At 43.9% G+C, this 15,300-nt stretch overlaps 1 protein-coding gene across 3 annotated transcripts in view; it reads right to left on the reverse strand.

Moving 5' to 3' along the window:
- Positions 1-1,147: 1,147 nt before the first annotated feature.
- Positions 1,148-15,300, reverse strand: part of TXNRD1 (thioredoxin reductase 1) — a 56,568-nt gene continuing 42,415 nt past the window's right edge. For all 3 annotated transcript variants that reach the window (XM_059681793.1, XM_059681794.1, XM_059681792.1), the window contains exons 13-14: positions 13,178-13,312; positions 1,148-3,098 (exon numbers count right to left, since the gene is read on the reverse strand). In XM_059681793.1, the coding sequence (XP_059537776.1) occupies positions 3,036-3,098; positions 13,178-13,312 (198 nt within the window). In that variant the 3' untranslated portion in view covers positions 1,148-3,035. The remainder of the gene's footprint in view (positions 3,099-13,177; positions 13,313-15,300) is intronic.

Raw genomic sequence — 15,300 nt, forward strand, 5'->3', positions numbered from 1 at the left:
AATACAGTTCCTCATATTGTGATGACCCCCAATTTCATTGTTACAAATTGAACATAATTAAAGCATAGTGATTAATCACAAAAACAATATGTAATTATATGTTTTCCGATGGTCTTAGGTGACCCCTGTGAAAGGGTCATTCGACCCCCAAAGGGGTCGCGACCCACAGAAAACCGCTGCTCTAGGCACCCACCACCACTTCACGTTGTGTAACTGACTTGGTATTTCTGCACATTTCCCTCAACTGTAATGTGAATACCTTGAGGACAAGGATTATTGTTTTGTTCACTGCTGGCCTCAACTGCCCCCCCTAACCATGCACAGCTTCAGGGCAAGGTCTGTCTGTTTTAATCATATGTAATATACATACACACATACAGAAAAGATTTACTATAAAGAATTGGCTCATGCAATTGTGAAGGCTGAGAAGTCCCAGACCTGCCGCCGTCTGCAAACTGGAGACACAGGAAGCCGGTGGGAAAGTCAGTGGGTAGTTCAGTCCGAGTCCAGCGGTCTGAGAGCAAGCAGTCCAGAGGGCAGGAGAAGGTGGATGTCCCAGCTCAAGCAATCGGGTAGGAAGAGCCGAATTCCTTCTTCCTCTGGTCGGAGCCTCAGGGGACAGATGATGCGACCCACACCGGGGAGGGCAAACTGCTTTCCAGTCCACGGGTTCGAGTGCTCACTTCATTCAGGAACATCTGACCCTCCCAGACAAACCAGAAATGAGGTTTAGCCAAATAGCTGAGCACCCCATGTTCCAGTCAAGCTGAAAGATATATTAACCAGTGTTTATTCACTTTGTGTCCACCGTGCCTTGGATGTAAGCATTCCATACTTTCCTCTCGTCTCTTCACTCAGTAACAGAGAGAGACAGCCATGGACGTACCAAGTCCCGGGACCCAGAGTGACTTGGAGTAGGAGGGGTGGTTTCGTCACTCTGAAGGCCAAGACTGACAGGTGAAATCAGGACGAGCTAAAAACTGGAATGTGAAAAGTCGATGCCATAAATTTGTAAACGTCACCATATCGCCCAGTCCTGAGAGCCCATCACTGCCGCTTCCTCAGCAGCTGGTTCTCGCGATCGCTGATAAGAAGGCTCATGCAAAGAACCCCAAGACCACCATTCAGTAAGAAGGCACACAGGGTTGGTTATCAATACCTTTTAATGGTTCACATTGGTGTTTGGGTTTTTTGTTTGTTTTTTTTTTTTTTTTCAGAAGAATTTTAACAAAAATACATAGAACTTAATATGTTTCAATACAATGGGCAAGTACAGAATCTAAACAAGACAAGTCCATAAAGTACAATCCTTCTTGTGGGGGCAGAACCTTCCATTCCACTGAGCAGGGAGAACCACATGATTCGGCACAATCCTCTCTCACTGCCTCCTGTTCAGAAATTTCAGAGACTGGCAGACTTGGAGACAAAACATATTAAAAAAATAAATAAAACCAGATGTCAACTGCCTCAATTTCCCTTTCTGTTTTTCCTTTTCTCATTTTCGTCATAACCGGGTGGGATGAGGGCGCGAGGCAGGGCCCTGTGGGAGGGTTATGCTCTGTGATGGAATGCCAGGCACACGCAGGGGTTCCCTGAGGTGACGAGAAATGTACTTGGAATCAACTACTCGGTGTTGTAGCAGACAGATACCAGCAGAGGGGAGGGAGTGAAACAGGAGCTACAGGACTGCTGGTGGGAGGCCTGATGGCCACAGCACACATTTAAAGCCAACTTACACAGTGAGAAGATGCCCAAGTATGATCCTCAGCACATTCACACAGGAGTCTGTAACTGTGGATACCGCCTCTTGGTAACACAAGTTGGAATGTTAATGAAGCACAGACACTTCCGCTAAAACCCCACCAGGTACAGTCATTCACTCAACAGAAGTATCAAAACCATTTGGTTTTTAAACAAAAATCCTTCACATCCACCTGTGTTCAAAAATAATAACTTATGATATATGATGAGCTTCCTTAAAAAAGTAATTACCACAAAAGAGTTAAATGGTAGTGTGGAAAGACCCATTTTCCTATAAATGTAGTTCTTAGCAAGGGACAGATACATAACATACATGAAAAATAAAGCCGTGACATTTTGTGCTTTTAGCTTAAAGCTAAAGCTACCCCCCTCAAAAAAAAAAATGTTTTAAACAAGTATTAAGCATTTCAGCTCACTTAGACCAGCATGCAACAGACTCAATAAAGACATGTATTGTTTTTCCCCATTTAAGGAGCACACCTGCCTCCATGATGAATAATGATGGCGATCATACTGGACCAGTCAGGTCCGTGCAGTGGAATATTGCCCAGATGGGCTGGCTAAGTAGCCATTTCCTCTCCTAAGCAGAACGAAAAACAGTAACTAGTGATGGAACACATGGGGCAGATTTGGCCAGAGTCGACCACACATTTACTTGCTTTAACATGTAACTTGTTAGGGGAGACACTGAATGGGTCAGTCGAGTAGAACAGAACATTTGAATCTCAGGGCAGTTCTGGATCATGGTACGAGCCTATCAGCCTCCAAGTGAGCCAAACCATGCCTCCCAAGCAACAAGGCAGCCATGAGCATACTCGAGCCAAGACTTGCTTTGGACAAAAATCGAGCGCTAACATTTTTTTTCATCTCTAGTATCATTAACACCTTGGAGAAAATAGAAAACAGTAATCAACAACAGAAGCTTGGCAAAGGGGATAAGAAACCCACAGAAAGAGTCTTGCGAAAACTGCTTCGCCAGTAGTTCCATCACGGCCCACCGCGGGGCTTCAGGCCAGTGACTTCATGGACGCACCCTACGATGCACTGCCGAAGGTCAGTTTCGAGTCCGTCATGGTGACCCCAGTGTGATGCTGCCCGCCTTCCACTCACCACCTCCTACCCATAAGATCCAAGGGTGCCTCGGGTGATACAGGCCCAGGACACATAGGTGTCGAAGCCAAAGAAGCTTCCTGAAAACTTCACCTTGGACTTGGGCAAGGAAACACCTCAGTGGTTCGGAGTCTTGGCAGCAGCATCCACACTGGGGCTTAACCTCAGCAGCCAGCCTGCAGGATGCTCCCCCCGGAGCGCTTGGTCACCGACAGAGTCGTGAATACCTGCGGGAGGAGAAAGCACGAGATTCTCAGACACATGAGCAGATGAGTTAACAGGAGTTCAGATCACACCCCACGTACGGAGTTAAAATGACGACTTAAAATGAAAGAAACAGAGAAGTGATATGACCACGGATATCCTCAACTTCTCCAGAGAATAAAAGGGGGAAACATTTTAAAACAAAGGCAAAAGAGAAAAATACTTATGTTTTAATGACAAACTTTATTAGTAAAAGGGTAATTAAAACAAGTTACCCAAGTTGCCTGTCTATTCTCTAAGAAAACGCACATGAACTATTTGGGACCCGCAGAAATGTGCAAGGTGCATCATTACAAACACCCGTGTACCCAACCAGCTCAGGGTGCTATAGGAATGTGGCTAGAGTCCCATGTGTGCCCCTCCTGGTCGCCTCCTCCCTACTTCTCCCCCAATCACTGCCAACCCTTCCTACGAATTTCTTCCCGTTTTCTTTTGTAAGTTTTTAAAACTTTACATGAAAATGGCAAGATAGTGTCTTCTGCTACCTGCTTTCTGGGCTAAACATGTTTCTGTAACTTACCCATATGGACGGACACACAGCTCTAATTCTTCCATTTTTCACTGAAGAGTATTCAATTACTACAGTATGCTACACATATCCAAATCATTCAAGTGGTGCATCTATTACGATTACATATCCAGGCTCCTTTGGTTGGCCATCCAAGCTATTGCCAACATGCCATGTGCAACATGCTCTGTGGCATCCAGGAGTCTCCTCACACCTACAGCTGGAGGTACAATTGCTGGGTTGGATGGGGAAATGCAGCTCTGACTTGACTGGATTTCCAAGGTGTTCGACCAACTGACACTCTTATTTGCAGTGACTGAAAAGTTCTCATTTCACATCCTTGCAAACATGTGGCACTGGTGGATTTAAAGCTAATTAACATCTTTAGGCAGCTTTAACTTGCTGCTTTACAAGATGGCGTATATGCAAAACAACGCTTCTCCAACTTTAGTGAACACAGACTGTTTAGACTGATTGAAACACACAGAAATTATATGGATTTTCATTCGGCAGAGCTAGGGTAGAGCCCAGGAATCTCACTTGTAGCAGGAGTCCTAAGTGATTGGTTGTAACACAGGTTGCCACATATGAGGATTTCCGTGGAACACCAGTATCGCAATCCTGGCCTACAAGTCTACCCAAAGGTAGTCTAACCAACAGCTGCTTATTGCTGTAGTTTCACCAAACTGGAAACAGAGTCGAGATTTCAAAAAACATCGTATTTCTACATCTAGAAACAGATCTTCGTTCCTGTCCTACTGGAGTAATTGGTACCAAACCATCTCTCTCAGCTTAAAAAACAAAAAGCTAGACAAAATATATGAAACCGTTATTTTAGATATGGGAGGACAGGCACTGGGCTGTGATTCCTGTACTCACAGAAACAAGTAAGATGAGCCTTCCACAGGCCTGGCTGTCTACCTGGAGGCACCTAGGAGACGCTGGTGCAGGAGCCAGAGAGCACAGACATCCTGGTGACTTGCAGCGACAAGAAGGGAGACTGGGGAGGTTGAGGCAGCTGGATTTGTGGGGCAGAATTTCCCAGAGGCAGGAGCTATACAGATGAAGAGCTCCAGAGATCTGCATGCAGGTCCCTCATCTCTGGCTGAATACCAAGCTGTGCAGGTCTAGGGGGCAGGCCCTCACGAGGCCAGGGAAGAAGCCACAGCCAGACAGCTGTAAGCTGAACCACCACCAGAGCCCACTCGGGGTTGGGAGAAGTCCCAGTTCTCACGACCTAGAGTCCAGTGGCTTCCCTGAACCCGTGAGGCAACCAGTGGAGACCCCCACAAAGCCATACCTAGGAATAAGGCTAAGCATTACCAGAGTAACACCTACCCTAGACCACCCTAACAAAGCTTAAAACAAACCCCCAAGGATCCAATGAGCCACAAGGACATTAATGGTCCACAAGAAAACTCGGTACTCTTGAAAGGAGGACAACAAAACACGGGTATCTGACACAGATTCAAAGTGCTGAAAGAAGAAAACCCTGTCAACCTAGAGTTCTACAGTCAACAAAAAATACATAAAGAAAGCAAAATAAAGACATTTTCAGACAAACAAAAGCTGAGTGATTTTGTCACTAGCAGACCAACACCGCCAAAAAATGTTCAAAAGTTTTTCCAGGGAGGGAAACGGTAACAAGGGACGACACCTTTCCCTACAAGGGAAAACAGAGTCACCATCCCCTGCCTGGTGCGCCACACCCACTGCTCTTACGATCAAACCGCTCCCCCCTTACAATTCAGGGCAAGAATGCCCCCTCCAGGCTGGGATTTGGGTCTCATCTCTTCACGTTATTTCACACATCACCTGACCTCACCCCTTTTATTCTTAACCTTGCTCTTTCCATTGGTCTTTCTTAGATCGCATTTATCGTAACACAATCCTCCCTCAACATTATGATCAGCTCTATCACCGATGTCTCTCGTCCTCCTTCAGCCAAAACCGTAAGCTGTTGGAATCTGTGGTCTATTTTTATTCCCCATTTCGCTGACATCTGGCTTTGCCCCCACCACTCCACGTGAACACCTCTCCTGAGCTCGTCAGTAACTCCAGCTGCCAGATCCACAGGGCACCCTGCAGTCCTCATTCCACACAGCCTCTCCGCAGCATTTCCCACTGCTGATCTCACCTACCTTTTACAATTCTCTCCTCCCTTTGTTTCCTAGACAGCGATCTTCCCTGTTTCCTTCTTCTGTGGCTATTCCTCAGCCCTGGCATAGGGGTCCTGAAGCACCAACTGCCCCAGCCCTCGCAATGGCCAAGCCCCTGGGCGGGCTGGCTGTAGACCAGAGCTACCTAAATGTACTTACTCCAATGTGTTGCATAAATACTGCCCCTGCCCACGCATGCAGGACATGACAAGGCCAGAAAGCACCACCCCAGGGCCCTATCCTCAGCTCTCTCCCATCTAGATACCCTCCTATTACAGTGGTCTCGTTCAGTCAACTACACCCTCCTAGGCAGATGAATTTGCCATCTCTCCAGCCATTGTGTCTCTCCTGAGCTACACACCAGTAAGACCTAACTGTGCCTCTTCTTGGATGACACTTCACACTTAAAATGCCCAGCACTGAACCCGTTCTCTTCCCTAACCCCGTTCCTCCCAATGCTGGCATCAACACCACTTGGATGCCCAGGCCACATACCTGGAATTAGTTCTTAATTCTTCCACCTTCATACTATGATAGGTCGTCAATTATTGAGTCACATATTTTGCTTTTTATCTGTTAAATCTGATCTCTCATTGTGTTGACACGTTATAATAACTCATATAGTGTTTTCACCTCCCTGTGATGACCTTTGTGTGGACCACACATTTCCACCCTATTGGGACACAGACCTGGGGACCGGGGCTTGCTCTGGCCAAAGACACGTGTGTGGAATTGGGATGCATGACTTCTTGAACACCAAGTGTGCTTGCCTACCTCCCTTCCCCTCTGCCACGTGCCAGCACTGCCTCAGGAAGCGGCTCCATCAGCCTGGTCCTGGTGAAGATGCATAGAAGCTGAGCTCATCCGTGAAGACCAGAGAGCATCAGCAAGGAATAAACCTTTGCTTTTATAGGCAAAACACACAAACCAAAACATCACCCAACTGTCCACCTATATTGCCTAGACATGAAAACACAAAAGGGCTTGTGTCCAATAAATTAAAGTTAGAAACATATTTGATCTCTGAGTACAACTGATATTTTAATCCAAACCGTTCTGGTTGCACTAAGTAGACTGGGAGGTAACATTGCGAAGATTCTGTCGAGTCCATCAGTCCTACCCTACAGGGATGGACCAACCTCTGAAGCCAGTAACTGTCTTACTGAGACTGGGCGCCATGGCTTATTTGGGGGCCTCTTGCGTGGACTCACTGAGTGCCTGCATCCTTGTTGGCACCTGGATTTCTTTTTTAGTCTGCTGTCTCTTTGGCTCCTGAGAAACAAGTGATTTGCTGGTTTTTAATACAAAAATGAAAGACCACAAAAATATCAAGGCCACTTTGACTTATACAAATCAAAACAACAGCTATCAGCATCAAAAGTACTTTTGAATAAAAGGGGGAAATACTGTTATGTAAAGGAGAAACAATACTGAGAAAAACCCTTGGTCTGTTTTAGCTTAAAACAGTGACAAAGCCTCTCCCCTTCCTGATATACCAATATGTCATCAGCATCTCAAAAAATTCAGATCCAAGAAATAATGCCTGTACCTGAAAACATTTAAAATAGGAAGCTGGAGGAAACTATAAACAATTCTTATCCAGAAAAGTAATGATGAGAAAAGAGTTCATACTTGTTAGCAAAGATATGTGAAAATTCCTGAAATAAGTTATCCCCATAACTTATTTTACACTGAATTTGCAGCATTTTCATTAGTACTCTTGAATTCAATGCTGATGACACTGTAAGTTAGTATGACTCTTTGGAAAAACAGTAACGTTCCTTTGCTTAAAAAATGTGTGACTGTGGAAGAGGGCAGAAAGACAATATTCAATAATGAAAATAGCTGTTAGAATGATATCATGGGCAACTGAAAATACCAACAAACACACACACACTTCAATTTTTACAATGAAAGAACAATAAAGAGCCAGGGAATGCATTCAAAGAAATTTCAGGCTTATGAATTTGCCAGCTTAAGTTTTCTTTCTTGGGAATTAATTTAGAAAGAGAACCTACGATTTGGAAAGAAAGAAAACCTATCAAACATGCAAGCAGATAAGAAATAGCTCTTATCTATTTTTCTTATACCGATAACACACTCACATTAAAAAGATGGGGGAAGCCAATATACTGCCACTGCTTGTTCATAGACATGAAAAAACTGATGGGGTAGATTTTCAGAAAGATTTCATTTGCATATAACTGCTTTAGAAGCTTCATAAAATTTTAAAAAACGAGCATCGAGGCTGCCCCTTCATGTTTTTCTGTGCAACACAAAGAACACTAACAAAGGGTCAAACACTGCTTCGGGCTTCACCTCACACGCACATCTGCTCCCAACACCTCCCAGCCTCACAAGAACCCCTCACTCTAGACCAGTGGTTCTCAACCTTCCTAATGCTGCGACCCTTTAATACAGTTCCTCATGTTGTGGTGACCCCCAACCATAAAATTATTTTCGTTGCTACTTCATAACTGTAATTTTGCTACTGATATGGATCATAATGTAAATATCTGATATGCAGGATGTATTTTGGCGACCCCTGTGAAAGGGTCGTTCTACTGCCAAAGGGGTCGCGACCCACAGGTTGAGAACCGCTGCTCTAGACTATGATTATGTTGACTATTAAAACGTTTGATGTTTGGCACTGAAGTTTATTTAAAAACATTTCACAGGGGCCTTTCTAATGTTCTTTCCTCTTGAGCTATTATATTTCCCCTACATTTATACTTGACAAGTTGAAATTATGACTCCAAATGATGTACAACCAGTTTCCCATTCAAATATTGCTGCTCAGATGTCCAGAATAAATTATCACCATACTATCTTCACACTGAATAATGCTAATGCATCACTGATGCTCCCGAGCTAAGATTCCCTCTCATACTGACACCAACGGGCTTCTGGTTAAAACAGCAATTCCTGACCTAACTGGTTTGGCTCAGTGGATAGCATCAGCCTGCGGGACTGAAGGGTCCCAGGTTCGATTTCAGTCAAGGGCACATGCCTGGGTTGTGGGCTCAATCCCCAGTAGGGGGGGATGCAGAAGGCAGCCAATCAATTATTCTCTCTCATCACTGATGTTTCTTTCTCTTCCTCTCTGAAATCAACAAAAATATATTTAAAACACACACACACAAAAACAAGAGCAATTCCAGAAGAAAACCCTTTAGAAGTGATATTGCTCCAAAGAGCAAAGTCTCAACTGAGGAATTTGTCCACTTTTCTAAGTAATTACTCTTCAAAAGCAAAGGTTGCTCAATTGCCTGGGTTATTTTGTCAAAACAGTGTTAACAGACATCATTTGATGATTCATTCTGCCAACCGCCCACAGCTGGCCTGTGAGCTGGGACTAGTTCTCAGCACTTCAAAGCAGTGCTCAGGACCAGTGTTTAAATGATTATTTTTAAGCCATCCAATGGACTGACACTTGTGAAATGCAATAAAATGTATTAGAAAAATGAATTTTTAAAAGGCATATTACTTTTAATTATTAAATCCAATGCTGTCAAATTACTCTCCAAGTTTCTAAACCTTTCTTCATTTCCATCCTTAACTCACTAAGGACAGTAACAAACATTCCGTGGCCAGCACTTGGAGCAGCGCCCCTCTACAGTATATAGCTTGACATGAAGAGGCAGTGAGTGGTCCAGTAGCAAGTCCTTGTCAGACTCCAGCATTTAGCACAGAGAAGGGTCCCCAAAGTCCCCTACCAATCAAATTTCACTTTCCCTCAATCAAGTAGCTTCAAAAAAGATTTCCATAGTCAGGGGTTAGAAGCCTTTGGTTTTTCAAAATCAAATTTCTAAGCAAATAGTTCATAACCAGGGATTTAAAAAAGTCCAGAGGAGCTTTTTCAAAATACATATTCCTTCCCCACCCACCCTCCCCCTTCCCCTTAAAAATACTGTAGTGATGACCATTTAGTCAAGGCACTTCTATAATGAAATACCCTGGGGAAACCAAACCCATCTATCAGATGTAGTCAGTCACTGAGTAGCTATCGCATGCCAGGAACTGTCTGAGACGCTTCCACTTTCCACATAGCATTGCTCACCAACCCTATGAGTTAGATATTATCTCTAATTTATTTAACGTGGAGACTAAGCTCCTGAAAAGCCAGGTGACATGACAGGTTCACTGAGAAGAATTCGCTGAGATCACAACCCAGGTCTGTGTGTCTTCATTATGCTCATGTTGCCACCAATATCATTTCCATTTTTTAAATTCTGTTAAATATTGTAAGACGGTCTGTGGAAATGGCCTATCATCTGTACTACATGGTGCCTCAGGAGTCAGGTGGCTTGGATTTGAATCCTGGTTCTGCCACCTCCAAGCTGGTAACTGGGCAAGTTGCTCAACCTCTCTGTTCTTATCTGTCAAATGGAGATACTACTGCACCGACCTCCTGGGCTTCCTCCAAGGGCTAAGTCGATACATATAGAGCAGAGTGCTGGACACACACAGGAACCCACACAAACATCAGTGCTGTCATCGGAGTTCTCCCCTAGAACCTGCTCTTTCTATCGCTCCCTATGTCAGACACAAATGTGAATCATTCTCAGTTCTTCCCTGTTCACATTTCCAACCAGCTGGCCAGTACTATCAACTCACCCTTCTATTTCAATGGATCAGTGTCTCAATTTCCACTGCCACCATCCTAGTTCAGGCTGCCACTCTTGCCTCTAGACATGTCTCCTCCAGTCTATTTTCCAGTGTAGCAAGAGTGATTTCTCTCAACAACGTGTCTGATCATGTTATTCCCACTTTAAGCTTCTCTCAGCTGAAGCCCAGTGCCTCAGGATAAAGTAAAAGTGACCTGCACCTTGATTTACAAGGCCATGACCTTCCACTTATTTCTCCTGTATGTGTATGTATGTATAAGTGTGTTCATACATATATATGATTTTTAAACCTATAAGCTCTTCAAGCTACAGCAGTGCTGAGGGTTTCTCAGTTTCCTGAGTGGGCATGCTGCTCCCACAAAGGCCTTGCATTTGGTGCTCTTTCTGACTGGCTAACACAACACATTCTTCTAGTTTTAGGCAAGGCTCCCTCCTCAGCCCCCCTGCCCCGTATCCCTACTCCAAACACCCCATGATACTATAACCATGTCCTAGGGCTTGACACACTGAACTGCACTTCACTCACCTGTCTCCCTGCTCTTAAGTGCATCTTACACCCCTGCTGTATCCTCAAGGGCCCAGCACAGTGCTGTGCACATAGCTGCACAAGTGCGCTCACAGAGTGACATTGCACCCAACTTTTATCTCATAAATCAGCCAATAGCCGGGGGGGAAGGGGGGCGCGGGGCTATCAAAGCAGTGAAATTAGCTTCAGAGCTTCAACGTCAAAAGAGAATCAACAGGTGGAGATGCACAGCGGTAAATGCTTAGAAAAGGCTCTCAATGTGCCAGGTGTACCAAGGAAACAGGCTTCTGGCTGGCCTCCCTGTAGGGGGGCGTCAGGAAGATGTCCTGCCTCTTCACTGCACCTCTCTGCCCAGCTGGCCGCTACCCTGCCAGATGCTGCCGGGCTCACCACTGCTGAGTCACAGCACAACTCTACCAAGGGGGGCCGCAGGAGCCAAGCCCTCAGCGGTCTTCCTTCTAACCAGCCCAGTGAGAGCTGAATTCAGATGAAAACATTAGACACACGGATGTAAACTGGGAAGTTATCTTTTCATCCACATTGGAGATGATTGTGGTAGCTTTTAAGCCTCTTGGACTGGCATCAAGAATTTAAATACACTCATTGTTGTGAGTTGAATTAAGCCCCCCCGAAGGATATGTTCAAGTCTGAGGCCCCAGCAACTGTAAATGTGACCTTATTTGGAAATGGGGTCTTTGTAATCAAGTTAAGATGAGGTCACGGTGGATTAGAGTGGGCTCTAACCCAAGGACTGATGCCCTTACGATAAAAGGAAATCTGGACAGACACATAGGAGATAAGGCCATGGGAAGGCAGAGGCGGAAACCGGAGTGATGCACCTGTAAGTAAAGGGACGCCAAGGACTGCCAGGCACCATGGGAAGAGCAAGAGGACTCTTCCCTAGAGCGTCTAGGGAGCGTGGCCCTGCTGACACCGTGAGGCAGACTTCTAGCCTCCAGAGCTCGGAGAGAAGACCTTTGCTTTAAGCCACCCAGTTTGTGCTATTTTGTTAAGGCTGCCTAGGACATTAACATACTCGCTAAAAGTTATGTGTTAGGGGGAAAAGTTAATTGGCTCCTCCCCTAGGCAGACAGTGACAGTCTTATTCATCACACTGAATAAAATATATTATCACAGCGCATTGTTTAAGAGCATTAATCTAGACAATTTTCAATTTTTACATTATATTTTTTAAGCTTAGGTTGAGTTCATAAGACAGCAGTTCTCTATGAATAATGCCCTAATTACTGAACATGTTAAACTTCCATGCTACTATCCCAGCCAGGTGCATAATAAGGTAGAGGACACTATCCCTAACATGGCAAAGCAAAAGAATGAAAATATTTTCCCACGCCTTGAAGCTGACATTTCATGCTCAGTAATGAGTTCAGTTGTACGAGGGCAATGAAGAACAGAGACCATCAGTTAGCAGGCTGCTGAACGAAATCTGGCAGGAGTGTGTGTGCATGTGTGCGTGTGTGCGTGTGTGCATGTGTACACAAGCACAACGTACACTATGGAAACCACTGGCTGGTGGCCAGACAACAGTTGTAATTTCAATTCCATACTTAAGCTGGTATGAGATACCTCTTCCCAATCTTCATCAACTTCTTCAACATAGACACATTTTGGGTTTACAATTTGTAGTTAACAGTAAGCATCACAACATTCAACTCCACAATAATCACTGACAAACATGAAGACAATTAACACCCAGGCCCAGAATGGTCAATTTCCAATTCTATTATCATGTGCCTGATCTTTTAAAATCATCATTTTCAAATCTCATTCTCTAATATCCAAAGCTAAAGAGGCAACCGTTATCATTTATCCTCGAGGTGCATCTGAGATACCAAGTATTTAAGCTGTTTCTGGGTATGAATGGCATTATTAACTGACTGCCATAAAAATAATTTAGAAGACATGACAAATAAAAGATTTAAGGCACATCTCTATAAATCACTCTATGGCTTTTACCAATTATAGCATGGCAGTACTATCCAGTCCACACCAGGAACAAGAACCGTCGGAGACAGGAAAACGTGGGTTCTAGAGACAAGGTCTTTTTTTGAGGGATTCTCACTCATTCACAAGCTGCAAGGACGTATAGAAGCAGCTCGATACAGCAGGAAGAACACTAGCTCCAGAATGCTAGATGTGCCACTTGTAAGCCAGATTGTGTGTGCATTTAGGCAAAGCCATGAAAGTGCAGATGACCCACCTCTGCGCAGACGGGGTGGATCCCAATGGTGCTGTCCAGCTGCTGTTTGGTCAGTCCACACTTGAGCGCGGCTGCAAAGCCTTGTGTAACTTCCCCAGCGTTCGGACCCAGTATGTGGAAGCCCACAACACGTTCCTAAAATATAAAATAAAGTAATACAATTATGCTGATTTCCCACCCACCCCTTAGCAGACTGAAGTATTTTCCCAGTCCATTCTAAAAACCCCATTCAGAAGTGGCCATAGGCTTATATTAATGCTTGCTGCTAAAAGCTGTTTAGGCTGAAGGTAACTCCAGCATGGGCCCATATAGAGTGTGGGGTCCCCTCAAGCAAGAAAGGAAGAGAAGAGCACTAGTGACAAATGACGAGGGAAAACACTGAAAGTAGAACTGCCTGCAACTCCAAAAGCTCAAAATGTCCTGGAAAATGTTTTCAAAGGGCAGTTATGTCGTCATCTCCTCTATGGGCTGTCTTAAAGCCCCAGATAACCTATCTGTGACAGCTGAAACATTTCAGAGCACTCATTCAAGTTAAAATCATTTTAAGTCAGGTTTTGGGGATAGATAGCATTTTTGAAAAACAATAGAAAAATGTTTTGCAACTCTGAAATAACTGTGTAGGAATTATTTTGGATAGATTCTTTATCCCAAACTCAGGAGAAACTCTGCCAAGAGGAGAGAAATTTGATTCACTCCATTGTTCAGACTTTTGAGAGCCAACTCTGACTGAGATAGACTGTCTAGCCCAATCTCCTCAAAACCGACGAGGCAACTCAGGCTGTGGGGTGCTCAGCCTAAGGCTCAATCACTCTATGGAAAGCAATCAAGAAGTCATTCTGCTGCCAAAGTGCTGTAATATATTCCATGTTGGACTTACATCATTCATCCTGACAATCAGGGGTCCAGCATATGGATAAACAAAGCACAAAATACACTAGGTCTTAAAATACACTAGCAATAATGTAGTAACATGGATAGATCCCAAAAACTGAGATTAAAAACAAGTTGCAGGCTCTAATTAGCTAAGGATACCACCAAATCAAACCACAATCTATAATGTTTACAGATACATCAGAGGTGGCAAACATAAAAATATGAACAGGTGAGACACTCCAACTTCAAGACTGCTGCCTGTGGGGTAGGGAAGAAATGAGGGGTACAAGATCAAGGACTACAAAAGACTACAAAAGGCATGGGATAATGGTTAATAACATGGAATCGACCTTGCCTGGGACTGAATTCCAGCCCTTCCATTAGCTCCTACATGCCCTGGCACAATTACTTAACTTCTATCTAATGTATGCTCACACAAATAACCTTTTCATTAAACTTGTCTGAAAAGAAAAAACTGTACCTAAAATTGTTTTTGATGCCAACTGTGTAGAGTTTGTTATGGTTATCCTAGTATATTCACTTATTAAATGTATCTATGATGATGTCTTTTTGCACAGGATCCAGGTTTTCCTAGAACCCTGGGTTCTGCAAAAAGCAATCTGCTACTGTGCTACTGTCGAGAGCAGTAACTTCTCAACAGGATATATAGCTTAATTATATTCAATCCCACATAAGAAAATTATGAGTTTATTAGGCTTTTAATATATGGTTTCTTTAGCATCATTTGTATTTTTTCTTAAAGTAAGAGCCTAGCTAAGTTAAAAATACCAGTTCTCATAAGATTTAATTCACAATACTTACAGAGTATGTGCACAACAAATACGTGCCCTGGGTTACAATATAAAATGGAGGGAGCAGTCAGAAAAGTTTGAAAACCAATGACTATTCACTCGCTTTGTACGTACGGAGACAAACTGTGAGGTCAAAGAATTTGCCCCTAGGCCTTCATTATCAACTGACACATGCAGCCTTAAATCAGATGATAATGAAACCTTAAACCAGAACCCAATTAAGAGGTCTTCCCATTACCGCTTTCTCATTTGGGACAGCTGCTTAGGATATAAACTTGCAGTACTCCTGTTCTTTTCTTTTTGCCATTTTTAGGTCATTGATGACTTTATTGGTTTCCTTTCATACACACAAACACAAAGAGTTCTCAAGTTGTCCCTATGGCTCCTTCACTCAGCAAGTTTAGCTGCCTGCCTCCTATGTGTAGGGCTCTGTGCCGG

The sequence above is a fragment of the Myotis daubentonii genome, chromosome 2, assembly GCF_963259705.1.
Source record: "Myotis daubentonii chromosome 2, mMyoDau2.1, whole genome shotgun sequence".
Classification (NCBI taxonomy): domain Eukaryota; kingdom Metazoa; phylum Chordata; class Mammalia; order Chiroptera; family Vespertilionidae; genus Myotis; species Myotis daubentonii.